At 46.5% G+C, this 23,867-nt stretch overlaps 1 protein-coding gene across 12 annotated transcripts in view; it reads left to right on the top strand.

Annotated features, from left to right (window-relative positions):
- The window catches only part of DAB1 (DAB adaptor protein 1), a 1,110,909-nt gene that overhangs the window by 1,040,734 nt on the left and 46,308 nt on the right, over positions 1-23,867 (top strand). For 10 of the 12 annotated variants that reach the window (XM_034653311.1, XM_034653282.1, XM_034653279.1 and 7 more), the window contains 5 exons: positions 3,456-3,587; positions 4,219-4,338; positions 4,827-4,865; positions 6,423-6,488; positions 13,275-13,334. In XM_034653311.1, the coding sequence (XP_034509202.1) occupies positions 3,456-3,587; positions 4,219-4,338; positions 4,827-4,865; positions 6,423-6,488; positions 13,275-13,334 (417 nt within the window). The remainder of the gene's footprint in view (positions 1-3,455; positions 3,588-4,218; positions 4,339-4,826; positions 4,866-6,422; positions 6,489-13,274; positions 13,335-23,867) is intronic. The other 2 variants (XM_034653315.1, XM_034653319.1) reach the window with 1 other exon arrangement.

The raw sequence follows: 23,867 nt of genomic DNA, 5'->3' as shown, positions 1-23,867 counted from the left end.
ACTCTCGGACCTCCGATACCTACCAGAAGCCAGAAAAGCTTCCACTCTGGCTCCTAGCCAGCTCTCCCCTTCCTCGTCCCAGCTTCTCAGGGATCATGGCTTTGTTGTTGGACTGGCAAGGCAGGAATCTAAGGAATGGAGACCCCGATCCTACATCATCTTGCTTTCTCTGTTCAGGGCTTTGTCATCCTTCAGAGGGAGATTGAGGGCTGCATTTAGGGTGGTCCCGCCAGAACTCTTTGACCCTTAGTCTTTTCATAAACTCACTTGAACGATATGATGTTTAAGGTTCCTCTGGCTTTGATGGTGCTGATAAAGTTTGCTTGAAAACATGGAGGAATTTTGAGCCTCAGTAAACAAGTAGTTGCAAGATTCTCTGAGTTTCCAAGATGAATGCAGTAATATGACCATAGGGGTTATCGGGATTCTGATGTCTCTGTATTATGTCTGCACAGTTGAGGTTGGAGAAAGTGGAGGCATATCCCCTCCATGATTCTTCATTTCCAAATAAATGAGCCACTTTCACAGTCATCCTTTTTAACGTGTCATAAAATTAACTATGGGAAAAGATAATGTTACAGATATCTTTAGGCACTTTAGGCACGCACAGAACTACACTTGGCGAGGCAATATTAGGTATCATCAGGCGTTAAAAATGTTTTGATTTTAAAACACTTAATGAGGATTCCCAGAGAAATTAAATCATCTCCATCTGCTGTCTTACATAGTAGGTGATATTTTACCTTTGCACAATCATCTCCACATCTCATTCCACTAAGAAGACTTCTAATCACAGTTTAATTTTAGAGCAATATTCCACTTGGCAATCAATAAGCTACTGTCATCAAACTTTGATTTAATAGGAGACGCAGATAACATTGTCCACATTATGCGGAGAGAGAAATACTTTCTGGAAAGGGGAGAGAAGGAGGATGTCTTTGTCTACCATTTTCCCCTGTTGCATACCATTCTAGTTCACAAAAGCCTATAAATCAATACCCCCATGTTATGTGAATATAAATCTCATCACTTTTACATCATTAGCACCATGAAGAAGCCACCGCCCTTTGAGCAGCTTTCCTTTACCAGCTAAGGGTGTCCTCTTAATAAAACAAGAATAAATGGATTCTGAGTCCTTTACTAACAAACATTTCCTTCCTCACCAACTTTATTTGGGTCAGGATTCTTGAGAATTATACAGTTGTCTAATGGCCGATTAAGGGCGAGGGTGACCAGGCAGTGACACCACCCTCCAAGCATGATGTCCAGTGGGCAGTGGGCAACTTGACAAGGCATGAACCTGAAGAGAGGGTCCCAAGAGTAGTCAGAGAGGTTACTGAGTGATCAGAGTCTAGAAGGTTAAGGTGAAGCAGCAAATTCTATGGCAGAAATGACTCCTGAGATGTGAAGCCTAGAAAGATGGCAGCAGTTTGGGAATGGGCATTTTGGAAGGTCAGGGTCAGGGGTCCAGAGCTAAGGTGCTGGCCATCACTAGACCCATGTGCCCACTGACCTGAGAGGCTGGCTGTGTGGTTCAAGGTCCTAATGGCTAAAGGATCTGGGGTGATAGAACAGACCTTCTGAAACATCCATTCCAGTGATTGCCATTACCTTCATAACTAAATCCCCTTCGTGTTACATGTCTCCCTCCCTCCATGGACTCAGTAGTGGTGAAGAATTTTGTCCACCCAAAAAATGTATTTATATTCATTCACTTTTCTATTTGAATTATTCAAACCCACAACTAAATGCTGAAGAGAATCCTCTCAAAGATGAACTAAGGAGTACAACACTAACCTGATACAATTCTAAAATGAACTTGGCATTTTCATTTGCAAGCACAATGAAATGGGTTGTCTTAGTTAACGATAGTTATAAATGTCTGTTTCGCTTTTTGAAATGTTGAAAATTGCTTAGGACTTCTTTTAATTACCTTTAATGAGCCAAGGAGATCCTGGGCTTTGGGTTAGGAGCCATTGATCTGGTACAAACTTCTCATTGGATAGAAGAATGGATGAAGGTCCAGAGAGGTACAGTGAATGCTTTGTGTTCACACAGTGGCTACAATTCAAGCCTCTTAGTACCTAATATAATAAAAAGGCCCCTTTATAAGGACTTTCAGCACATCGTATAATGTCCAGCTGCCTATCTAAGCCTTTACACAGACTACCGCTTACTGAGGGCTGCTTTAAGTAGGGTTCATCCAGGAAAATGGTCGTGAAGATGATCCTTGCCAGCAGGATGGCGAGCATCGTTAGTTGAGGCTTAGGTAGTAAAGGAGGGAAGATCAGTTTCAAAAGGTTTTCAAACTACTGGTCAACTACCCCAATTTCAGCAACTGTGGGTCAAGCAGAGCGCCAGGTTCTAGGATGACAGAGTTGAGCAAGCTGAGCCTGGCGGCGAAGACAGACAAGGAATCAGGCAAACCCATCAGAGAAGGAAGGTCTTGGCAGCAAAAGCACAGGGAGCTGTGGGTGAGGAATCAATTAGGAATTTGGGTATCAGTCAAGACTGAAGTTCTATGGAATTATTTCTGCACGGGGAGGGAAAGCAAGCCTGTTCAGGGGAAGTTTCGCAGAGGTGGTACTATTCAAATGTCTTTTTTAAAAGATTTTATTTATTTATTGGTTTGTTTGTTTATTTATTTCAGAGAGAGAGAGAAAGAGGTGAGCAGAGGGAGAGGGAGAAGCAGACTCCCCACTGAGCAGGGAGCCCAAGGCGGGGCTTGATCCCAGGACCCAGGGATCACGATCTGAGCTGAAGGCAGCCGCTTAACCCACTGAGACACCCGGGCACCCCTCCAATGTCCTTTTAAAAGGGACTAGGATTCAGGCAAATGGATAGAAGAAATGGGCATTGCCCACAGGGCAGCCAGCCCATGGACAGTCTCAGAACTAGGGGAGTCCACCTCTAGCCCAGATGGTGACTCTGAATAAGATAGAAAAAGGTATTCGTTCCTTAAGACACTCTGTCACCATCTGTCAAAAAAGGGTTGCACCCATACACGTTTATGGTGCTGCGACTTTGAACAGCGCCCCCCCGTATCTGTACGGTGCGCTCTTCCTGCCGGGCATGCAGCGGCCCTGGGTGTAGGAGTGCATCAGATACCACACAGAGCTTCGACTGGGCTGTGTCCCGCAGCGAGCTGCAGCCGAGGCCTGTCCCGCCCAGGTACGCGGCCTGGCCCTGGCACGCTGAGGGAAGCCCCGGCCGCAGACTTGCCTTCAGCGTCATTATGAGCAGTCCTATTTATCTCCGCAGTCCCAGCACTAAGATCACGGAGGGAAGCCTCCATCTCTCAAGGGCAGGCGCGGCTCTTTTTGCTTCCATCTGGACCCAACAGCTTTTCCAAAGCCCTTCGGGCCTGTTCACACGTAGCTGAAACACATCTCTTATTGATCAACAGCTCGAAGGGAAAGTCCCGTGAAATGTGCTCTTCCTTTTGTCTCCGACAGGCCCTTCAGCATCATCATGCTGTTCACGAAATTTCCTACATTGCAAAGGACATCACAGATCACCGGGCCTTTGGATACGTTTGTGGGAAGGAAGGGAATCACAGATTTGTTGCCATAAAAACAGCCCAAGCGGTGAGTACCCCCATCCGAGGAGGGCGCCTTTCCTTGTCGCTTTAGGGGGTAGTGCATCCGGTCACACTGTTGGTCTTTGACAGCCGCCTCTGATGTAGGACGAAACCATGCTGATGCTCGGGCTCCCATCTCCAGAGTATAAACAGCCTCGGAGCAAGGAGACTGGGGGCTCAGGCCCATCCGGTCTTGTTGTTGTTTATTTCTAATGTGTATTTCGTAATGACTAATTATTTTCCTTTCTGATTAAGCTGGATGGAGACACCACTGTACAAATAAAAGTTTCCTTGTGTTCTTAGCCTCATTTAAAAAGAAAATAAGAGAAAACAAATAGCTGTTTTGCATAAGGCCTACCCTAATTTTATTGTATTCGAAATTACTAATAAATAAAAGCAATGCCTTTTATGCTTATGATTATGAATTTGCAAATATAATTAGTTGAAGAAATGAACTTTAGCCTAGATGCAATTTGCTAAACCAATATAAACAAGGTAGAATTAATTAAAGATGGAATGCTTTCAGTTTAATCGGAACAGGAAGGGCTGTGGGTTGTAGCAGGCAAAAACCAGAAACAGGCCGCTCCGGCTCAGGACCGTTCCCTTGCTCATGCGCTTTCTACCACCTTTTACTCCAGGCTGAACCTGTTATTCTGGACTTGAGAGATCTCTTTCAACTTATTTATGAATTGAAGCAAAGAGAAGAGCTGGAAAAAAAGGCACAAAAGGATAAGCAGTGTGAACAAGCTGTATATCAGGTATACCCGTGAATTTATCTGAGCGCCAGAGAAGATTGGGACTTAAAATAAACAGATGTGAAAACTGACAGTCAGGGCTTGTCCTTCCGCTGCCAAGTAAAAATACACAAAGATGAAAGGTTCCCGTGTAAATTACAGGCACCGAAAGCAAGCCGTTAAAGCCGTTAGAGATGGTCTTTTACTCTCTGAAATTCTGGACATGTTAGAGAAAGTGAAATTTTGCATTCTAAGGAAGATTTCAGGGGGAGGAGAACAGAAAAGACACAATTGCTTTTGCTGTTGTTAAGGGTGGGGGTGGGGCTGGGGGCGGCTATGAGGGTTTTCATTTTCCCTCTGTGTGTTGTTGTTTTGTACCTGAAATGACCCAGCAGCCTCTCCTCCCCAGAGCTGGTTTCTTTACTGTCCTGTAATTTCTGAATACAGTCTCATACCTCTCCCTTCACTTATATCCTCTGCTTTCCAACCTCCCTTCTCTCGCTCTGCTGTAGACAATTTTGGAAGAGGACGTGGAAGATCCTGTATACCAGGTAATTGCTGAACGCCGTCCGCGTTTTTAGGGTCAGGAATGGCGAGGCCTTCAGTGCCCTGAAGAGCCCCTGGCTGCAGAGCCTGGAGAGGGACCGAGATTAGTTTCAAGGGTGAAGGCTTCCAGCCCCTCGGGGAGTGGATTTCCATAAAAACAGAAGTTTGGCTGGCATCCATTACATGGGATCTGGAGATCCGCTTCTCCCTTCTTGCCCCTGCTTCGGCCCCCTCCACAGTCTATAAGTATTTGATCCCAGAGCTGGATGTTTTCGGGAGTTTCTTGAATATTCCAAGCTCATGTGAGGCTTCTCTGAGCTAGGAACCAGGGCTGGGGCCTGAGTTTTGGGGACTTTGGAGTACAAGCCCAAAGGGGAGTTTGTAAGTTTTGGAGAGGTGTTGGGGTGAGTCTCTGGCCCCTCTGATGAGCTGGCTCATGCCGTGGGGGCTGTTGGGAGGAGGGTGAGGGAGTTCCTAGAGACGCCCTAGCCCGTAGCTTTCCCTGAACTCTGCAAGGCTGCAGCCCAGGTGGGGCCGGAGAGATGACTTCTCCGGGATCCAAGTATTGCTCTGTATAAACAAATGGAGAAGGAGGGGAGAGGAGGCCTCTCACCACCAGCCCCAAAGCCGCTCCTGCTTGCTCCCCAGGAGAGGAAGGAGCCAAAAAATGGACCTGTTGGACATAAAACCCAAAACTTCTGTTTCTAACCGGACACACCTAGGTTATACATGTGTGTATCATGCATGCGTTATTAATCAGTGTCTATTCCCACACAGAAAGCTGGTACAGCTGTGACAAAAATAAAATAATATGGATAAAATAAGTAAAATAGTATGAATAACGTGAAGCAGAAACGTCTAGCCTACGTGGCTCTTAACAAAAGCCAAAGATGCGCCTGACACCATGCCCTCTCTGTAGAATGCGGAGGGTAAGGATTTGTCTAGACTATGAGCTCAGCCCCGGCTAACTGATTCACGGAGAATGAAGACTCGTGCCCTGTTAAATGGCCCAGTCCTTTACAGTAAACATGCACAGGAAAAAAAAAAAAACAAAACACAGATTTTCAATATTTAAAACTAAGAATGTCAAATCAGGTGATATTTATGATGGGGAGATTTGAGGTTTGTAAGCACTTCAGGGCTGAGTTAGGACATTGGGCTTGAGGGAAGCAAAGGGGGGCAATTGCTGTAACCCAGATTATGAAGTTGGGCCCCTAGATGTTCCCAGGAGGTGTCGTTCGCACTCAGCCGTGCGGCACACACAGACATTACTGAGACTAAATGCCATCGAATGAAGAGGTTGCATCTCCAGAAAGATATGCAGGGGTCCCACGCCTTTGCTGCTGTACAGCCAGCCCTCAGACCCTTGCCATTTTCCTTAGAAAAGGCAGGAGCGTGCAAGGCACGTGCAGCATTTCAGTGATCCACGTGTCCCTTGAAGGTGTTTTCTGTTGCAGCTGTTTCTTTAATGCTCACTGTGATTTGTATCCTGAATTCCAAATGCCTTTTTTCCCTCTCTTTTCTTCCCCTCTGACCTTTCCTCTCTGGCCGCTCCATAATAGTACATTGTGTTTGAGGCTGGACACGAGCCAATCCGTGATCCTGAAACAGAAGAAAACATTTATCAGGTATAAAATCGCTTCTCTCTCTTTCCATTGCCCCACTCCTCCTCCCTTTGCGTGGACGGGTCTGCAGAACCTGGGGCGCTCTCCTCACAGGGTCACTCCGCGAGCTCCAGGTCATCCAGGTTTGGTCAGATACCTTCCTCTGAGTTGACTTTTACCCGTTGACGGATAGTTTCAAAGCCTTGTTGTGGAAATGTTCAAAGGCCCCTTGAGTGCGGTTTTTTTAACTGTTAATGGATCCTAACTGTTTTCAATGGACTCAAGAATCAAACATTCTATTGGAATAAAGTAATCCATTGGGGGGTGGTTGTCCCTGATAAAGCAGGGTCCTTCATTTCTCAAAAGAAGGTGCTCATCAGATTTCTTTAAAAATCCAACTGCACTCCTGAAAATCAAGGACAAATTCAAAAACGCTATTGCAAAACAGCACTGGGAATATTAACTGAATAAAAGAAAGTACAGCTCAAGGTTTTACCCCTCCTAAAGGGAAGGTAAACTAATATTCTTAAATGTCTGCTCATGTGAAGAGCACTGCATACACTTTGTGATTCATTTAATTCTGACAAACATGCTATAAAGGAGGTATTTAATCCCTCTTTTACAAGGGGAAACTGAGACTCAGAGACGTTGAGTAGCTTCCCGGGGGCTGTATAGCTATTTAGAGCTGCGATCAGATCCAGTGTGAGTGAAGGTAAAACTCACACATCCTCCCCCATGCTTTTCCATCAAAGAGTCTGAGAAATTGCACCATAGCAACACATCAAACAAATATGACAACATCCAATTTTTCACTAATTAGAATTTTAGCCTTAATTTGAAATATAAACATTATGGAAGAAGGAAAAATTTAATGCATTTAATAAGTGATTTTAATTTTCTTAATTTACTCAGTTGTGCGGTCTGCTTTTCTGCCTTGGGCATGCATTACTCGTATAATAAAAGTAAAACAGATTTTCAGTTTCTGTCAAATGCACAGAATTCTAAATGACCGCAGGATCACATCAGCTCTATCAACAACTCAGTTTAAGCCAGTCCCGTGGAGTAATAATCGAAATATTTCCATCCACTGGATCTGTCTGGATTGGTTGCAAGTGGGAGGCTGTGCGCTGAAGTTTTGTTTAAAATCATCGTTTACAAAGTTTCCATCCTTACACAGAAAACTTGCGTATTTGTTCTCAGTGTCAGATTTTAAATTACTACAATCTTGTGGTGTCTGAATATGAGGCCAAAGGAGCCATTAACCGGTCATCCTCTGAAGAAAAAAACACCTTTTAAGACAAAATTAGTCTTTTCAGTGCAAGGTTTCTGAATTCCGACTGAGCCGTAGTTGGCGGGGCTCCCACTGTGCCCTGTGGGGGCCTGCTGGGGGTGTGGGGCATCCTGTGTGCGGGAAGAACTGGTTCAGGCTAGCAGAGAACTGGGCTCCGGTTCTGGCCGCATCACCACCTACCTCTGGCTGAGCGGTAGTGGGCAAGACACTTGCCCTCTCTGAAACTCTGGTTCCCCAATAATAAGGTAGGGGAGTAATTTCTCCGTAATTCACACTCGGCATGAGAATGAAGCAAGAGCGTGTGAAGGCTATACGGAAGAGACTCTATCCCGGGTCACACGGTGTGTGGAGGCAGGGTTCTTGTCCAGGTACCAGCTCAGCCATTCATCCAGCTTGTCGATGTCCTTTCCTTCGCCGAGCCTCAGTGTACTCATCTGTGAAACGAGCTGCTAAGACTGAAGAGTCTCTTAGGCCCTTTACAGCATTTGCAAGTCGTGGCTCATCACAGGACAGTGACTCTTTAGAGAAACATGTTGGCTTGCTTTACAGGGCAACAAGACTCTTAGAAGCGGCGTGTGTGCATGTGTGCCCGCACTCACACACATATATAGTGGCTGTTTAACATTTATTGAGTGCTGACTGTGGGCCGGCTCTGTGAATGGGGTTTGCAATATCTTCTCTCTCACAACAAGACTGTGTGGTTTGAACCGTCCGTCATTCCCACCTTCCAGACAGAACAGTGGGGCTCACACAGAGAAGGTATCTTGCCCAAGGTCCCAGAGCTGCAAGAGGTGGCAGCCTCACTTACAGCCAGGTCTCTCTGACCTCAGAAAATAAATAAATACCAAGGTTCTTCTCCGCTCAGAATATTTTTTATAATAATTTTTAATTATTTTAGTCACCATACAGTACATCATTAGTTTTTGTTGTAAAGTTCCATGATTCATTATTTGCGTATAACACCCAGTGCACCATGCAATACGTGCCCTCCTTAATACCCATCACCAGCCTATCCCAGAATATCCGGATGCAGCGTTTCCTGATTAGATTCTGTGTAGGTTTCAAGTCACTATCTAAAAATCACACTCGTTCTAACAGTTCTGACCTCTGGATCTCCCCGTCTGTCCATCATTAGCAGGCAGGTACCATTTAAGGAAATGAATATTTTATCACCCTCTGTTCTCCTCTGCTGCTTTGCCAGTCAGCTGGGCCTCCATTTGCTTAACGAGAGATAAGCTCTTGGGCCTGAAGATAAGGCTGGGCTTTTAAGGAGCTTCGATTAGGGGCCTGGCTCCTCTTTGTGTTTTAAGAGCCTAGGAGTGTTGCATCGCTGTTCCTCCTGAGTAGATCCGTGTGTCCTGTTCTTCAGCTTGGTCCAGGGTGGGCTCAGATTTTCATCCCTTCCCTGTTTTCCCAGACTGAGGCAGACAGACCTGGGGCCTAATCCTTTAGCTGTTTTGTGGCCTTGGATGAAGTACATAACTTGTGTATCCCAGTCTCCTAGGCTGTAACATGAGGGATGCTATGCCATCTGCTCCTAGAAGTGATGTGAGGTGTAAAGCGCTTGGTACGTAGTAGGTTCTGTGTAAACGTTCGTTCCCTTTACTTCCTAAGACTGTCATCAGTATCCAGTGCTGTTCAAGATGTCTTATGATGGTGATTAAGTGACGTAGAACGTGACTGGCTCGCCGCCTCCTGTCGGAGCCTCGCGGAGAGTTGCAGCCTCGCTTGACTTTGCCATTTATAACTCCCGCACAGGAGAGGGAGACTCTAGAGTAAATGTATCCTCTCTTTGAGGATCAGAAGTCTCATTTTCCAAACCGGATTAATAATATTGATTGTCTCTCTTTCTGCGTGCATCAGAAAAAGTTATCCGTCATCTTTTTTAAAACAATGCAGAACCTTGCGGTGCAAGGGTTTTTACACCTCGCTTAATGTTGGCCCTTGCAGTAACGCAGGGAGATGAGAAGAGCTATGATGACTATCGTTTTAAACCGTAAGAGTATCAAGTCCTCTGATTCAAGTGCTGGGCCCAAGGCCAGAGCCTCCGCTTCCAAGCCCGGTGTTCTGTAGCGCGTTAACAAGCTTCCTGCACCAGCAAGACTGCAGCCTCCACGCGGGCATTTTTCACGTTCTTTGGTTTGAAAATCATTTTTAATCGCCCATGGTGTGTCAAGTATTGTTATTTTAAAATGATAAGTCTCCGCTCCTATGTCGCTCAACCCTTAAACTGCCTCTCTAACACTCTTAGGGTGTTACTGAGCTGAAGGTCTTGTGTCTTCTGTACCTATGGTGGTTAACGTACAGCTTTGACGGTAATTCCACATTTGTTAACTCCCTCGTTCAAAACACATTTCTGTATGGAGCACCTAGCGTGTGCCGGGCACATGGAGATGGGGTAGACCGTGGCGTGGTCCCAACCCTCCAGAAGTTTCTGGGTGCCCCCTTGAATGCCTCCAAAAGCTAGATGAGAAGACTGAGATTCAGAGAGGAAAGGGACCCTCTGAGGTCACACAGCCTGTGGCAGGGCTGGGATTAGGAACCAGATCTCCCGCTTCCTTTCGGTTCAGAACTGTTCTCACTCGCAATACAATGTCATGTTATGAAATGGCCTACAGGCAGAATGGACCGGCCAGGCAGGGAGGAGAACCTGGACCGTGGTCTCTCTGGTCTTCGTCCCTAAGGTATTCTGCCATCCCTTACCTCACACGTGGTAAATGTTTGATGCTTAAACATGGCCTGCGTAACCGGTATTTACCGGTGGGGAAACAGGCTAGTGAACTATCTGCCCTGCCCTAGCTTACAGCTGCTGTGTGGTTTGACAGCTCCTGCATAAGATAAAGCACACTTTACGCTCACATGAGTAGCCCAAGTTCTTTCCCACCACCCCCCAGTAGACAAGATGCTCCATTCCATCGGGGGCCATACCCAGCTTGTTCGCCATCATTGTCCTGGGCAAAGCACAGAGCACGATACATAATAGGTTCTTAGCCACTTTGATTTTTTAGTGGGAGGGCTGTACCAGAGGTTACAAAGGGTTTAGGGGAAGGCTCCAGCCAGGTAGAGAGCCAGGCAAGGCTCCCAAGAAGACATCCCAGCCGACATAAATCTTAAAGGACAAATAGGCAGATTGATATGTCACCCATGGGAGAGCCAAGCAGCAAAGCTTTTTCAATTATGCACAGTTTGGGTTTATCCATCCTGCCGCTTCTCCTCCATTTGCAGGGATAATTGAGAGTCAGCCGCGGTTCAACTTGCTAAGTGCCCATAGTGAGCCGTGAATTACGGGGAACAGAAATGCTGTTCATTTTGCTCAGGAAAGGGTGAGCTAGTAAAAATACAAGTGTGGGCTGGTAATTTATTGGCCCTTGTTAACAAGGACTCGGTAGGCATTCTTAGAGGATTCCTTTTAGATGGAGGCCGGTTATCAGGAGCAAAGAAATTATGTTCTTCACTGGCTACCTGCGAGCTGAGGTTTGCAAGAGCAGCTCAGAAAGTGCATCTTCTGTATCTCCATGCTCCCTCATAGTCCTGTTTCCTGCAAGAATGTGCACAAATGTGATGTCCAGGAAAAAGATGCAATCAGAACAGCCACGGGGACGGTGGGACGGGGTGAGATGCAGCTGTCCGTATAGTGTAGTTAAAAGGCAAAGTGCCAGGACTCCACCTCTGGCAGCCCTGCTCACCTGTAGGACCCCTTCCGGGCTTCCTTTTCCAGCTGTGCAACACGGTGACAGTTGTCATCCTTACCCGATGGCTCCCAAGCATTACATGAGAATGCATGTAAACACAAATGTTCAGAACTGCCTGGCACGCAGAAAGCACCCTGTGGATGTGAGTTCCTGGTGTTAGTAAGAAATGTCTTGTCTGGTAGCCAGGAAGAGCTGGGTTTGAATCTCATCACTTGGAAGCTTTGGAAGAGTTTCCCTAACATCTCTGAGCCTCACTTTCTTCTGTGTAAAGCTAAGATTGTAATATCAGGTTTTAAGGATTATTATAAGGATTTTAAATTAAGCTGATGAGAGTGGAACCAGCACAGGGGACTCGAGGAAGGAGCCGAAATTCCTCCTTCTCCTCGTCAATAGTAGAGTTAGCTGGTCCAAGCCAAAAAGATACTTTTTCTGTTTCTTCACTGTTGTCCACATTTCTGACGACACATTTACCCAGAAGACATTTACCAAATGCCTGCTGAGCTGCAGGCACCATGCTTGCTCTTAAGGAGCTCCCAATCTGATGAGAAGGAACACAGATTAGCAGACAGTTGGGAAATCACTACAGGCTGTGGCGTCCGATGGAGGTGTGAGCTGCGCTGTGCTGGATGCTGGGAAGCACAAGGGCTTGCTTTCAAGCCAGAATGCTTCAGTGTAAAGCCTTTGATTGACTCATTAGATAAGTATTCAACGTGGGGCGCCTGGGTAGCGCAGTCGTTAAGCGTCTGCCTTCAGCTAAGGGCGTGATCCCGGTGTTCCGGGATTGAGTCCCACATTGGGCTCTTCCGCTGGGAGCCTGCTTCTTCCTCTCCCACTCCCCCTGCTGTGTTCCCTCTCTCGCTGTGTCTCTCTGTCACATAAATAAATAAAATCTTTAAAAAAAAAAAAGTATTCAACATATCCACTGTTGTTAGTATTACAGAAAACGTTCTTAGACTTATATAATGTATCAATGGTAAAAGAAGCTATCATTCTAATACTTTACAGTATTAGTATAGCTCCTAATAGTTTTTATTTATCACCTCTTTTCTCATTTGATCCCCATAATAACCCAAATGAGAGGCAGAGCCCATAGCACCCATTTTATAATAACGAAGTTCAGAGGATCTAAGTGTCCTGCTCAGGGGGATGTAGTTACCAAGTGGCCCGCTAAGACCAGATGGATGAGTCAGAGGAGGGAGGGAGGGAGGGAAGAAAATACAGATACATATTAAAAAACGATAGAGATTTTCTGGATTCTTGTTTTACACTTTCCATGCCATTGATGGCCCCTTTTCTTGGGAAAAAACTTCTGGTGACTGTCGTATGGCTTGTCTATGATCCCAGCAGAAGCCAATCTTGATACTGAGAGCTTGATATTTGCCGTATTTTAAATAACCTGGATCTCAGTCTGCACCGAGCAGCTTAAGCTCAGCCGCAAACTGATTTTAATCACTTTGGACAAGTCCAAGCCCCTTTCGGGGTCACATTTCTGTCTTTGGTGAAACAAGTATACTTTTTTCCACGACATGACCCCTGAGGTCTCTGCAGCTTCCTGTTCTGTGATTCTGTGAGGACCCCAGGGGCAGAGACCCCCTGCAAACTTTTATGAAGTGATTCACGCTCTCCCCGTCATCCAGCTGTCCCCAGGGAAGGAGCCCAGCATGCTGTCCCTACAGTCCTAGCAGCCCCTTTGATTTGGGACCCTCGGGCCTCAGGGGCTGTTCTCCTCCCCAACTCAGCCAGCTTGGAGTTGAACTATGGTTGCTTTGTTCTTTGAAAGTGGAATATCAAAGTGTTTTGACTGTGTTGAATTTGATCTTTCCACAGGTTCCCACCAGCCAAAAGAAAGAAGGTGTTTATGACGTGCCAAAAAGTCAACCTGTAAGTGTAAGTATACCCTCTCTCTTCTGCCAGGTTCCCGTACCCTGCATTCTCATGAAACGGTGTCTACCACCTGAGGAAAGGAACCCCTTTTCTGGATAAGTGTCACAACTGGTAGGGCTTTGCCGGGGGTCTACCTGCCAAGAACTCCTCAGTGAGTCGGAGGGAAGGAGGCATATGGCAGAAATGGTGGGGCTAAAGGAAGGGGTGCCAGTCTGGACCAAGGTCTGGTCCCATGAGTGGCAGTGAGCTGAATTGTGCAAGCCGCTATGTCTGAGGGCCTCAAGGTCTCACGTGTGCGATGGCAAAAGTCTCCAGCCAAAGACTTCATTATACCTGGTCAAATAGTGGGCAGTGTCTCGATCCTGGGAAGAAGGTTGCCCATCCAATTTGAAAGTGGTTGATAGGTCTCAGAGGGACAGTCTAGAGCTGGCCAGGGCCTTTGGAGTGTATGAGGGTCCAGCCAGTGGACAGACCACTATGAAAAAGGCCATGTGTAGTGGGCTTGCAAAGAATTCCCTAGACCCCATCAGCTGGAGGGACTCCTGGAAATGGGAAATCTCGAACTCTGAGACACTGCCCCATGCCACTGCTAGGCCAGGCCCATATTTAGGACCTTCAGTTGGCACTCAGAAGGCAGCCTCCGTCCATAACTCAGAAGAACTGGAGAACTTTTGCTCAGGGGGACATATGGCTTGGCTACGGCCCATGTAAAAAGAACTAGGGTATTTAGTCACTGTTGATCTCAGCTTAATAATGGGGAGAAAGAGCACAGGTTGTGAAGACAGACCCTTAGAAATTCCAGCTCTGAGCCTGATAGGACTGTTGTGAGGCCGAATGATGCTATCTGGGACATTGTTATTGGTCCTGGACCCCACCCTGTGAGAGACACAAAGGCACCCCCACATGTTTCAAGGTTAGATCGATTGGGCAGTTTGAATTCCCATTCTTGGAGCCACGGAAGGACCTGGAAATGCTTGGCCTGGAGAAAAGAAACCATAAATATGGAGATGGGAGTGCCAAGGGCCACTGGGTGGAAGAGGAAGTACACTGTTTTGTGTTGGCTGGCTCATGGAACTGAGACCAATGAGGGGCCTACAAGAAAGCCACTTTCAGCCCAGAGGGAGGGAATGCAACCTTCCTGAATGGTGGGTCGGAGCTGTTAAGGATAGAACAGCTGGCACGTTGGGGAGTGAGCTTCCCATCTCTGGAGCTGCACAAGCAGAGGCTAGAAGACCACCTGTCAGAAAAACTATGGGGGATTCAAATGTGGAGTGGGTAGAGGGGAAAGAGGAGCTCTGTTGTTCCTTCCAAACCTGAGCTGCTATCCTCTCAAATTGAAAGTCTGTCTTGTTCGTTCCTACCCTCCCCTGCTCCCCTTTTACCTGGTGAAATTTGTTCCTGTCAGCATCCGTTCCTTACCCACTATCTTGCAACTTCCATACTTCACCTAAATACTGCTTCCGGAAGCCAATGTATGTTAGATTTCGTTGAAAGGCATATCCAAATGCAGGGCCCTTCTCCAAACCTTGAGCCTACCGCGTAGTAGAGAACATGCACCACAGTGCCGCTTGGAGAAAAAGCTGTTTTTCTCCCTGGGGCCTTTGCATTTGTCAAGCCTCCTTGTCACTGAGGCACTGGTCTGTTTTTCGTATTTCTGTTGGTTCGGCTCCCATCACACAGCTNAGCTCCCATCACACAGCTCCCTACAATTCAATTTGTGCCTAAATTGCCTCACTTGCCCCTAACAGGTTTAGATACGTGAGGAAACATGCTCCATTTGCTGCCTTGGTTTTTGTGAATTTATTAACCAGTCTGGCCACACCATCTCCATGCTTAGTACCTTAAAAAAAAAAAAATCCAAGCTCCTTAGCCTGACATACACACCACTCAAATGCCAGCCTCAGCCCGTACCTCTGGTCTACCTCCCCCTGGTCCAGCTCTTCTGAACTCTGCATCCTCCTGAAGGAGCCTCATCTTCCCCTGACATCCCAGCTTAGCTTCAGGCTCTGGGGGCTCAGGGAGACTTACTGGTCTTCTGCTCCACCCAGTGTCAGCAGATCACCCTTCCCTCTGTGTTCCACTCCTTATCATTCCTCTATTTTAACAGCACTTAGCACACGGTGTCAAAACTCTTCTCCTTGCCCATTACTTCTAGGAGCTTCCTCAGGTCCCTGAACTACCAAAAACTAAGCCCAGGGCCTGGCATGTGGAAGCTGGGCATGACATACAGCCATGCTGGGAATGTTTCATAAACATACAAATGTCTCTGCCATTTAGAAGGAATTAATGAAAATCCCCAGTACTTTCTTTCAAAGGGAATTCCGTGTTTTTCTGACTGTGAAATAGGCAGTAAATAAAAATGCCAAGGTTTTGCTTGGGAACTATTTGGGCTGCCTGAATGGCCTGCAGTAGCTTCCAGCCCTCTGTTTCCACAGAGTCCTAGAAGCATCTGGGGTGATGCTGGCTTTTCCATGAACAGTTTCAACATTTTTAAAAGCCAAAGGGAGGTAGCAGGTCAAAAGCACCAGCTCCAAGGGTGAGGCAGATGCTTGCATTTGGAATCTCAACTCCTGTTCTTACGACCTGTGGGACTTCTCATAAGTTCCCTTGTTTCTCTGTGCCTCATTGTTCTTATCCACCAAAAAGAGAAACTGAACCCAACTTACTAAGCGATTTTGAGGAGAAAATAACATATGCATTGGAAACTTGATCCCACTTGCCTAAACCTTCCAGAGGTACTTTAAATATCCCACATCTCTCACTGTTCTGGGATCTTCCTGTCCTCCAGGCTTGCCCCTATAGACTTGCCTCTCTGATGAGTGCCTGTTCCCTAGGATGCCTCTGTGCTCTGAAAATCCCTGCTGTGATCTTGCTGTTTGCTCCTTCACCACCTGCTCCTTAGCCAGAAAGACAGGTAGACCAAAGACAATCAAATTAGTGCATATTAAGCAACTTCCAGGCCATCCGGGGCCTTCCACAAGTTTCCCACAAGAAGTTTCTTCTTCCATGGGTGCAGGTTTGCCCAGAGCCCAATAAGAGACTCAGCGTGAGGCAGTCACTGGGGAAAACCAAAATCAGCCCCAGAAGAAATGGCCTGATCACACCTGGCTACGTATGCTCTCATCCCGGCCACCTACCAAGGGTCCTTGAGTATCTTTTTTCATCTCTAAACCACAATGTCATTATCTGTAAAGAGAAAGTAATGCCTGCCTAGTAGCTTTTGTTTGGAGGGTTAAAGGAGATATTCATGTAAAACCCTTAACAGGAGATATGGATTAGATTAAATGAGAACATTTCCGTGTGGTGCCATTATAAGCAATGCACCAGCAAACAATTCTCACCGAGCAGGGGATTTCGTAATTGCACACCTCCTCTGGGAAGCCTTCTTTACTCGAGTAATCACCCCCCCCCCCACCAGGAGACCTCTGTGCTCCTCTTTGCAATGATCACAATGCATTGTTAGTTTCTCTTAACGAATCCATATGAGCCATTGACTAATTTTCTTAAAGGCCTTGGCTTTGGGGTTAATGATGCTACCTGGCTTAGAGTGTTTGTGTTAAAGACTAAATGAGCGGAAGGATGTGAATCAGCAGGGGGCTTGGTGCAGAGTAGGGATTCAACAGTGTGAGCTGTCCTATTTGTTTCTCCTACTTTTCTGTGAGCTCCTTGAGGACAGGAATCACTTTTAATGCTCACTCTCTCTAAAGTAANTCTATTTGTTTCTCCTACGTTTCTGTGAGCTCCTTGAGGACAGGAATCACTTTTAATCCTCATTCTCTCTAAAGTAACTCCTCTGGGGATTTGGGGTCTCTTTGAGCTTTTGATGGTATAATCTTTCCCCAAAACAGAAAACCTCACACGTGTGCCATGTAAATTTTTGTGGGCCTTGAATCCAGTGGGATCCTCGAATGTAGCTCCAAAACCCCTGTCATAGAGCTAGTCCCCGGCTCGTTGTCACCTCCCACGGTCAGAGATATCCTCACCGAAGTGTCACATTGGGTGTATTGGATTCTAGAGTTTGGCACAGAACTTAGAAGTCATCACATTTCTTATGGGTCATTTACCCACCTCAGTGCTTCAACTTATGGGAGCACAGTTTTGTCTTGCTGAGCTGGCTGCAGGTCCAGAGAGTAAGCTGATTTGATCTCTTTACTCTCCTCCCCCACCTTCATGCATCCATGCCCTCCTTTACCCCACCAGACCCTGTAACCTTGGGGTGCTACACTGTACCTTTCTTGTTCCCCTTTCACAAATAACATGTTAGGATGCCTTTGTTGGCTTGTTTTAATCCAGACCTATAATGGTCTCTTCTAGCAGATTCGCTCTTAGGGACATGTTATGCTCCCCTCCACCCTTTCCTAGGACTTGGAACCAAGAGAAGAATTAATCCCACTCACTCCCAAAAATATACATTTCCTCTCTTCCTAGTCAAAGATTTGCATGCAGGCTTTTTTTTTTTTTTTTTTTTTTTAAATACCGGGGTCTCTGAACTCCAATAGCACAGATGCTGGCTGATAGGGAGTGTTAGCTGGCTACAGAGACGGGGAGGAAGGAGCTATCACTTAGGCAGAGCCTTGAAGGATGAACAGGACGTGGGTAGGCAAAGTACCTTCCGGGCATATCATTGAAGTCCTTTGGGCTCCTGAGTCCCCACTGCCTCTATTTAGCATTCAGAAATGATGAATTTATCATTAGTTTCCTTCTCGAAGAAACAGGGAACATCAGGTAGTCTTCCTTTCTGCCAGCTGATAATGCTGCTCGTGTTCTTTCGATAAACATCCTGGCCTCTCTGGGGCTGTCAGGAATGCCCATTCCTAAGTGGGGAGGAATGTGTCTGCTAAGCAGCCCATTACCACATCCATTATTTAGTGCTTTTTGCACTCTTTTAGCCTTTAAACATGGTTCTGGTTCTTCAGGGGGACCTGAAGTGGAATGGTGCATTCACAGGTTGCAGAAGTGCCTCTTTGAGACCTTGTTATGCCCACAACACTGAACTTGGTTGAGACTTAACCTTCATGGTCAACTGTTTCAATGACACAGACCTAAACCTTAGCATGCCTCATGTCACTGTCACATGAGAAATACCCAGCCCTTGTCTTCTCCCCTCCCCTCCTTCCCACCTCGTGTAATATGCTTATGGCTGAAAAAGAATCCTTCACCCTATGATTGTCCAGTTTAAAACCATTTTATGTAGTTGTACTAAACATAAAAGATTTTCTAATAATCAGTAATAACCAGTCAGTGGATTCTAGCAGAACTTTCTTTTGGCCTTCAAAACAGAGACTTCAAAGTTTGGCGTAGTGGTAAATAGGAGAGTCACGCAGGTTGTCAAATTGATAAGCTAGCATCAACATTCATTGTTTTGGATGAAACATGGGTTCAGAAATTGAAAGGAATGATCAGACTCCCCCTGAGATTCTTTCCTCACTTTGGGTGTGATCTTTGCCAATCACTTCGAGTTTCTGAGACTCATTTTTCTGTTCTGCAAAGTGGAAATGACCACCAGCCCTACCAACATCTCAGGGCTTTTATCAGACTTAGGAAGCAATGTGAGAGCATTTTCTGTGAGGATGAGCGGTTGCTTTCATAGACCCCTACGGTGTAAAGATTGAGGAATGGTGTGTATTAGTTGCCTCCAGTTATTTTGTAGGATATCCCAGGATTACAAGAAAGGCTTAAGTTTTGTAACAAGAGAGGGTGAATCTGGGCTCAATATCAGAAATTTGAAACCATCTGAGCTGAGTTTCAGAGGATAGGAGAGCTCTCAGAGAGTAGTGAGGTCCCTGGCCCTAGGAGCATTCCAGCATCAGGTGAATGTTTCCGTAGGGTCCTTGTGCTGTGAAGAAGAGTGCAGGAGTGGACCTTAGAATTACGCATCTGTCTTCATGTTCACTTGCCCCTATGTTTATTATGTCTAGTATCTACCTCATCCTCTTGCTTCCACTTTCTCAGCTGCCAAGCCAGGCACCCCAGGGGCCTCATTCCCATCTCTATCCTCCTCTCCCTGGCTTTCATTGCGCAGCAGTAAGCGGTGGCATTGCCCTGTGAAGTCACTACTCTGGCTGGAAACAAGTTTACCAAGCTTCGTAATCAAGGCACCGTACTGAGCAAGCATTAGGCCCAGAGCAGGCACTTAGAAAATCTCTTCCTCCTTCGTTTCCTTCTGGAGAGCTTGACCTCAGCACTCTGCTTCTATCTGGTGTGTCTTAAAAAGGAGCCATGCTGGGAGAAACTGGTAGAAACCCCAGTGATCAGATCTCAAGTCCAGGCCTCCCTTCATTTCCTTTCTTTATGTTCTAGTACCAGGCCACTAGCCACGTGCACTGAGTCTAAGGGAACTTAGCTGGGGAAAAAGCAGGTCGACTCTACTGAGCCTAGGCTGTGAGCGACGGACAGCCTAGAATGTGGTTTCGGCCTGTCTTGTTCAGTAATCACACCGGGGAGGTAGGTGTCAGTTACATAGGAGGAAGCCGAGGCTTCCAGAGGTCACATAACTCTCTCACGGTCACAAAGCTGGTAGGTGGCAGAGCCAGAAGCTGAACCTTAGGTTGTTCTGATGCAGGTACCCACACAATTTCCACTAAAACCTCCTGCCTTTGGGATTAAAGAAAATGCCAAGCCCCCATCTCCTCTTCCTCACCGCAGACAGAATTAAATTAGTACTCAGGTCGGTTTTTGACTCTCATTACTCATTGCTGCTGAGGCCGGCCCCCGGGGTGACTGTGAACACCTCTCTCGTCCCTTAGCCTGAGTTCCATGAGGCATGCCCATGTCTGACTCGCTCCTGACCCCTCACTCTGCCTGTGCGCTGTTTTCTTCATCCTGATATTGAAAAGATAATTGGGAGTCCCAAAGAACAAATCTCAATGAAAGCTGCCTCCGTCTGAAAAACAGGGAGCTGCTCATTTGGCCTTCCCTGCCTCCTACCCTCCAAAGGCCTGTTTCTGTACAAGACCCCTGTCCCCCAACAATCAGTATTCAGTTGATTTTCCTTGCCCTAGATTTTTTTAAAAATATTTTATTTATTCATTTGATAGCGAGAGGGAGCAAGCAAGAGAGCACAAGCAGGGGGAGCAGCAGAGGGAGAGGGAGAAGCAGGCTCTCCGCTAAGCAGGGAGCCCCATGACAGGGCTCAATCCCAGGACCCTGGGATCATGACCCGAGCTGAAAGCAGATGCTTAACTAACTGAGCCACCCAGGCGCCCCTTCCTTGACCTAGATTTAATTCAGTTTCCCTGCTGCAAATGTAGGAAGAGTCAATCCATTAATGTGAAGAATTGCCGAAATTCTCTGGACAACTGTTCCTAACCACCACCACCCCGCCCATCCCCATCTTTCATGGCAAATAAATTTTCATTCACAATTCAGCAGTTGCTTTTTCCTTTAGTTTGAAATCTGGATCAAGATGTTTCATAATTGAATTAAATCTAGTCTGAACATTTGTCAGTTTCACTTCCTCATTAAGCACCACATTGTAGAGAAATGATAATTATCAGAATGCAGTTAACATAGATGTCACCCAAGAGGAGGTCTTCCTGAGCTAAGGGAAAGGAATCTGAATCTGCATATTCCCATGAAGGAAAGAGAAGTTGGCCCTGTCTCATGTTTCTTGGGCAGGCTTTCTTTACGCAGTACTTAACAAAACCAACCTGAGATAAAATCCAAAATTCCTAGAATCTCAAAGTTAAGAAGAACATGACCAAACTGAGGGCTTCAGAGGGGAGGGGGGTGGGGAAGTGGGTTAGGCCAGTGATGGGTATTAAGGGGCACGTATTGCATGGAGCACTGGGTGTTATATGCAAACAATGAATCATGGAACTTTACATCAAAAACTAATGATGTACTGTATGGTGACTAACATACATTAAGAAAAGAAAAAAAAAAAAGCTGCAGTTTAGCCTTCCCACCGGTGCAGGAATCCCTCCAGAACACTTGTGATGAGCGCCAATGAGCATGCCTGACTCANATAACATACATTAAGAAAAGAAAAAAAAAAAGCTGCAGTTTTAGCCTTCCCACCGGTGCAGGAATCCCTCCAGAACACTTGTGATGAGCGCCAATGAGCATGCCTGACTCAGGCTTTGGCCCACGTGCCTGCAGTGACAGACCTTTAGGACTTGTAATCCCACAGCTCAGGTGCTGAAGAGTCCTTCTTTTTTGAGTTCCCTTACAACTTGTATTCATTTATTTATTCATTCATTCATCCATTTGGCAAATATTTACTCAGGACCTCCTACCTGCCAGAAAGTGTCGTACTCACTAGAGATAGAAAGATGAATAAGGCTGGCTGCTTGAGAAATTAATGGTCTCAGGAAGGTAGACTTATACAAATAATTGCAATCGATGTAATCCAGGCTGTAAGAGGCCGTCTNCAGGACCTCCTACCTGCCAGAAAGTGTCCTACTCACTAGAGATAGAAAGATGAATAAGGCTGGCTGCTTGAGAATCTTAATGGTCTCAGGAAGGTAGACTTATACAAATAATTGCAATCGATGTAATCCAGGCTGTAAGAGGCCGTCTAGAAGATGCTGTGGGAGCACAGTGGGAAGGCAGCACACTTTTCCCGAGGGAATTCAGGGAGGTCTTCACTCAGGAGGTAGAGTCTTAAAAGATGATGGGAGCTTGGCACTAGAGAAAGGTGGAACAGTATTCAGGAAGAAGGAGCTCAGTGTTTAAAGGCACTGAAATGTGGAAAAGCACACCATCTCCCAGGGGCTGATGAAGAGTCTGGGGTGGTGGGGCTACAGGATGCCTTCAAGGGGCAGGAGACAGGGTGCCAAGGGAAGCCAGTGCCCGTGAGTGAAGGGCCTGGATTGTGGTGCTCAGAAACTGCGATTGGCTGGGAAGCCGCTGATGCTCTCAGGCGTGGAGTGGCACTGTTCGAGTTGCGATTCTCAACATCGCTTTGGTGGCCTGCGGCAGGTGGTTTGGCCGTTGGAGAGACCATTAAGAAGCTAATGGGGTTACCTACGTGTATCTATCAGGATGAAGCCAGGAAAACAGAGCCTGCACGAAGTAATNTCAGGAAAACAGAGCCTGCACGAGGTAATTTAATAGAGGGAATTTAATGTGGAGACCTTGTTACGAAAGTGTTAGAAGAGCTGCAGAGCCAGAGGACAGTGGGGCAACCCAAATTAGTAAGAGGCAGAAGTTGCTACCATCCCCAGGGCTGGAAAGACAAANCCAGGAAAACAGAGCCTGCACGAAGTAATTTAATAGAGGGAATTTAATGTGGAGACCTTGTTACGAAAGTGTTAGAAGAGCTGCAGAGCCAAACAGAGGACAGTGGGGCAACCCAAATTAGTAAGAGGCAGAAGTTGCTACCATCCCCAGGGCTGGAAAGACAAAGAGAGGGGTCAAGGCTGTCAGCAGGCCCTGCGGCTGCAGAGGGAGCTGTCCAGCAGAGCGGGGACCTTGGCTAGAGGGGCCAGCTCTCTGGCAGAAACTGAAACCATGCAGGACACTCCACCATGGCTAGAATCATGCCTGAAGAGAGCCAGGGAGAAATTCAGCGCTTCTCCCTTCCTCCCACCATCCAGCATCCAACTCCTTCCTCCTGTTGGCCAAATCTAAGGGGAAGTGGGTTGCACGGGAGCTCGGGCAATGGAGTTGACAGGGATCAGCCCCCTGTCCTACCACACAGAACACAGGGAGGGCAAGAATATATCTGAGGGCAAAGAGGTCAAGGGGCAGATAAGTAAGGACTACAGTGGGTCTGGGCTGAGGGTGAGATCTTGCAGACAGGGAGAGGGAGAGAGGGAGGGAGGTGTGTAAATCTGAGCAAATCATGGGATAGATCTGGAAAGATCTTGCTGATGTGGGGGGTGGAGAGAAACATGAGGTCTAATCTACCTCCGAAGTGGCCGGCTTAGAGAGGTCATGAACCAGGCAATAGAGCCTGAACGTTCCGTCTCCTCTAGCCCTGTCATTTACATACGTGCTGTTTTATGTCTCTAGGTTCTAAGAGTGTTTGTAGGTCAGCCTTTCCATCCTCTGTCTTCAGGTTCTTACCAAAGACAGTAGTCATCCCTTTCATCCCCCTCTCTGTTCTGCATCTCTGACTCACATTTGGGTGATGTCACATTATCACTTTGAATGGTATCTGGCTCTTTCTTCGCAGTTTGAAAAACCAGGCTGTCATGAATGGAATCAAGCAGAGTTGTAGACAGCTCGCTGTTAAATCATTCCCAACACTTGTTTTCCACAAATGCAAATGTAGAAGGGGATAAGTGCTTGCATAAGCAGTTGCCTGGTGTCCTGTTTGCTCAGTTGTATGTTGGCAATAATCACGTCTGGACAAAACATTGATCTCTCCATTGCTATGCTAAAATACCTGCCACTGGTCTCCTGGAAGAATGGCCTCCAAGCTTTTTATAAAACCCCAGAACCTTTATGCAAATGAAATGTGCCCAGTAGATCTACATATAAAAAGATTGAAGGAGAGTTGTGGTTGAAGCTGGGTTGGAGCTTCAAGGCCTACCCACCTGGAATCCTTTACTGAAGGATAGAAGTTTCTAGAAAGGAAGAGATCCAGAG

Source organism: Ailuropoda melanoleuca, chromosome 2 (assembly GCF_002007445.2).
Source record: "Ailuropoda melanoleuca isolate Jingjing chromosome 2, ASM200744v2, whole genome shotgun sequence".
NCBI lineage: Eukaryota > Metazoa > Chordata > Mammalia > Carnivora > Ursidae > Ailuropoda > Ailuropoda melanoleuca.
The sequence above is the reverse complement of the archived record's forward strand: the minus strand, read 5'-3'. Positions and strand labels throughout refer to the sequence as shown.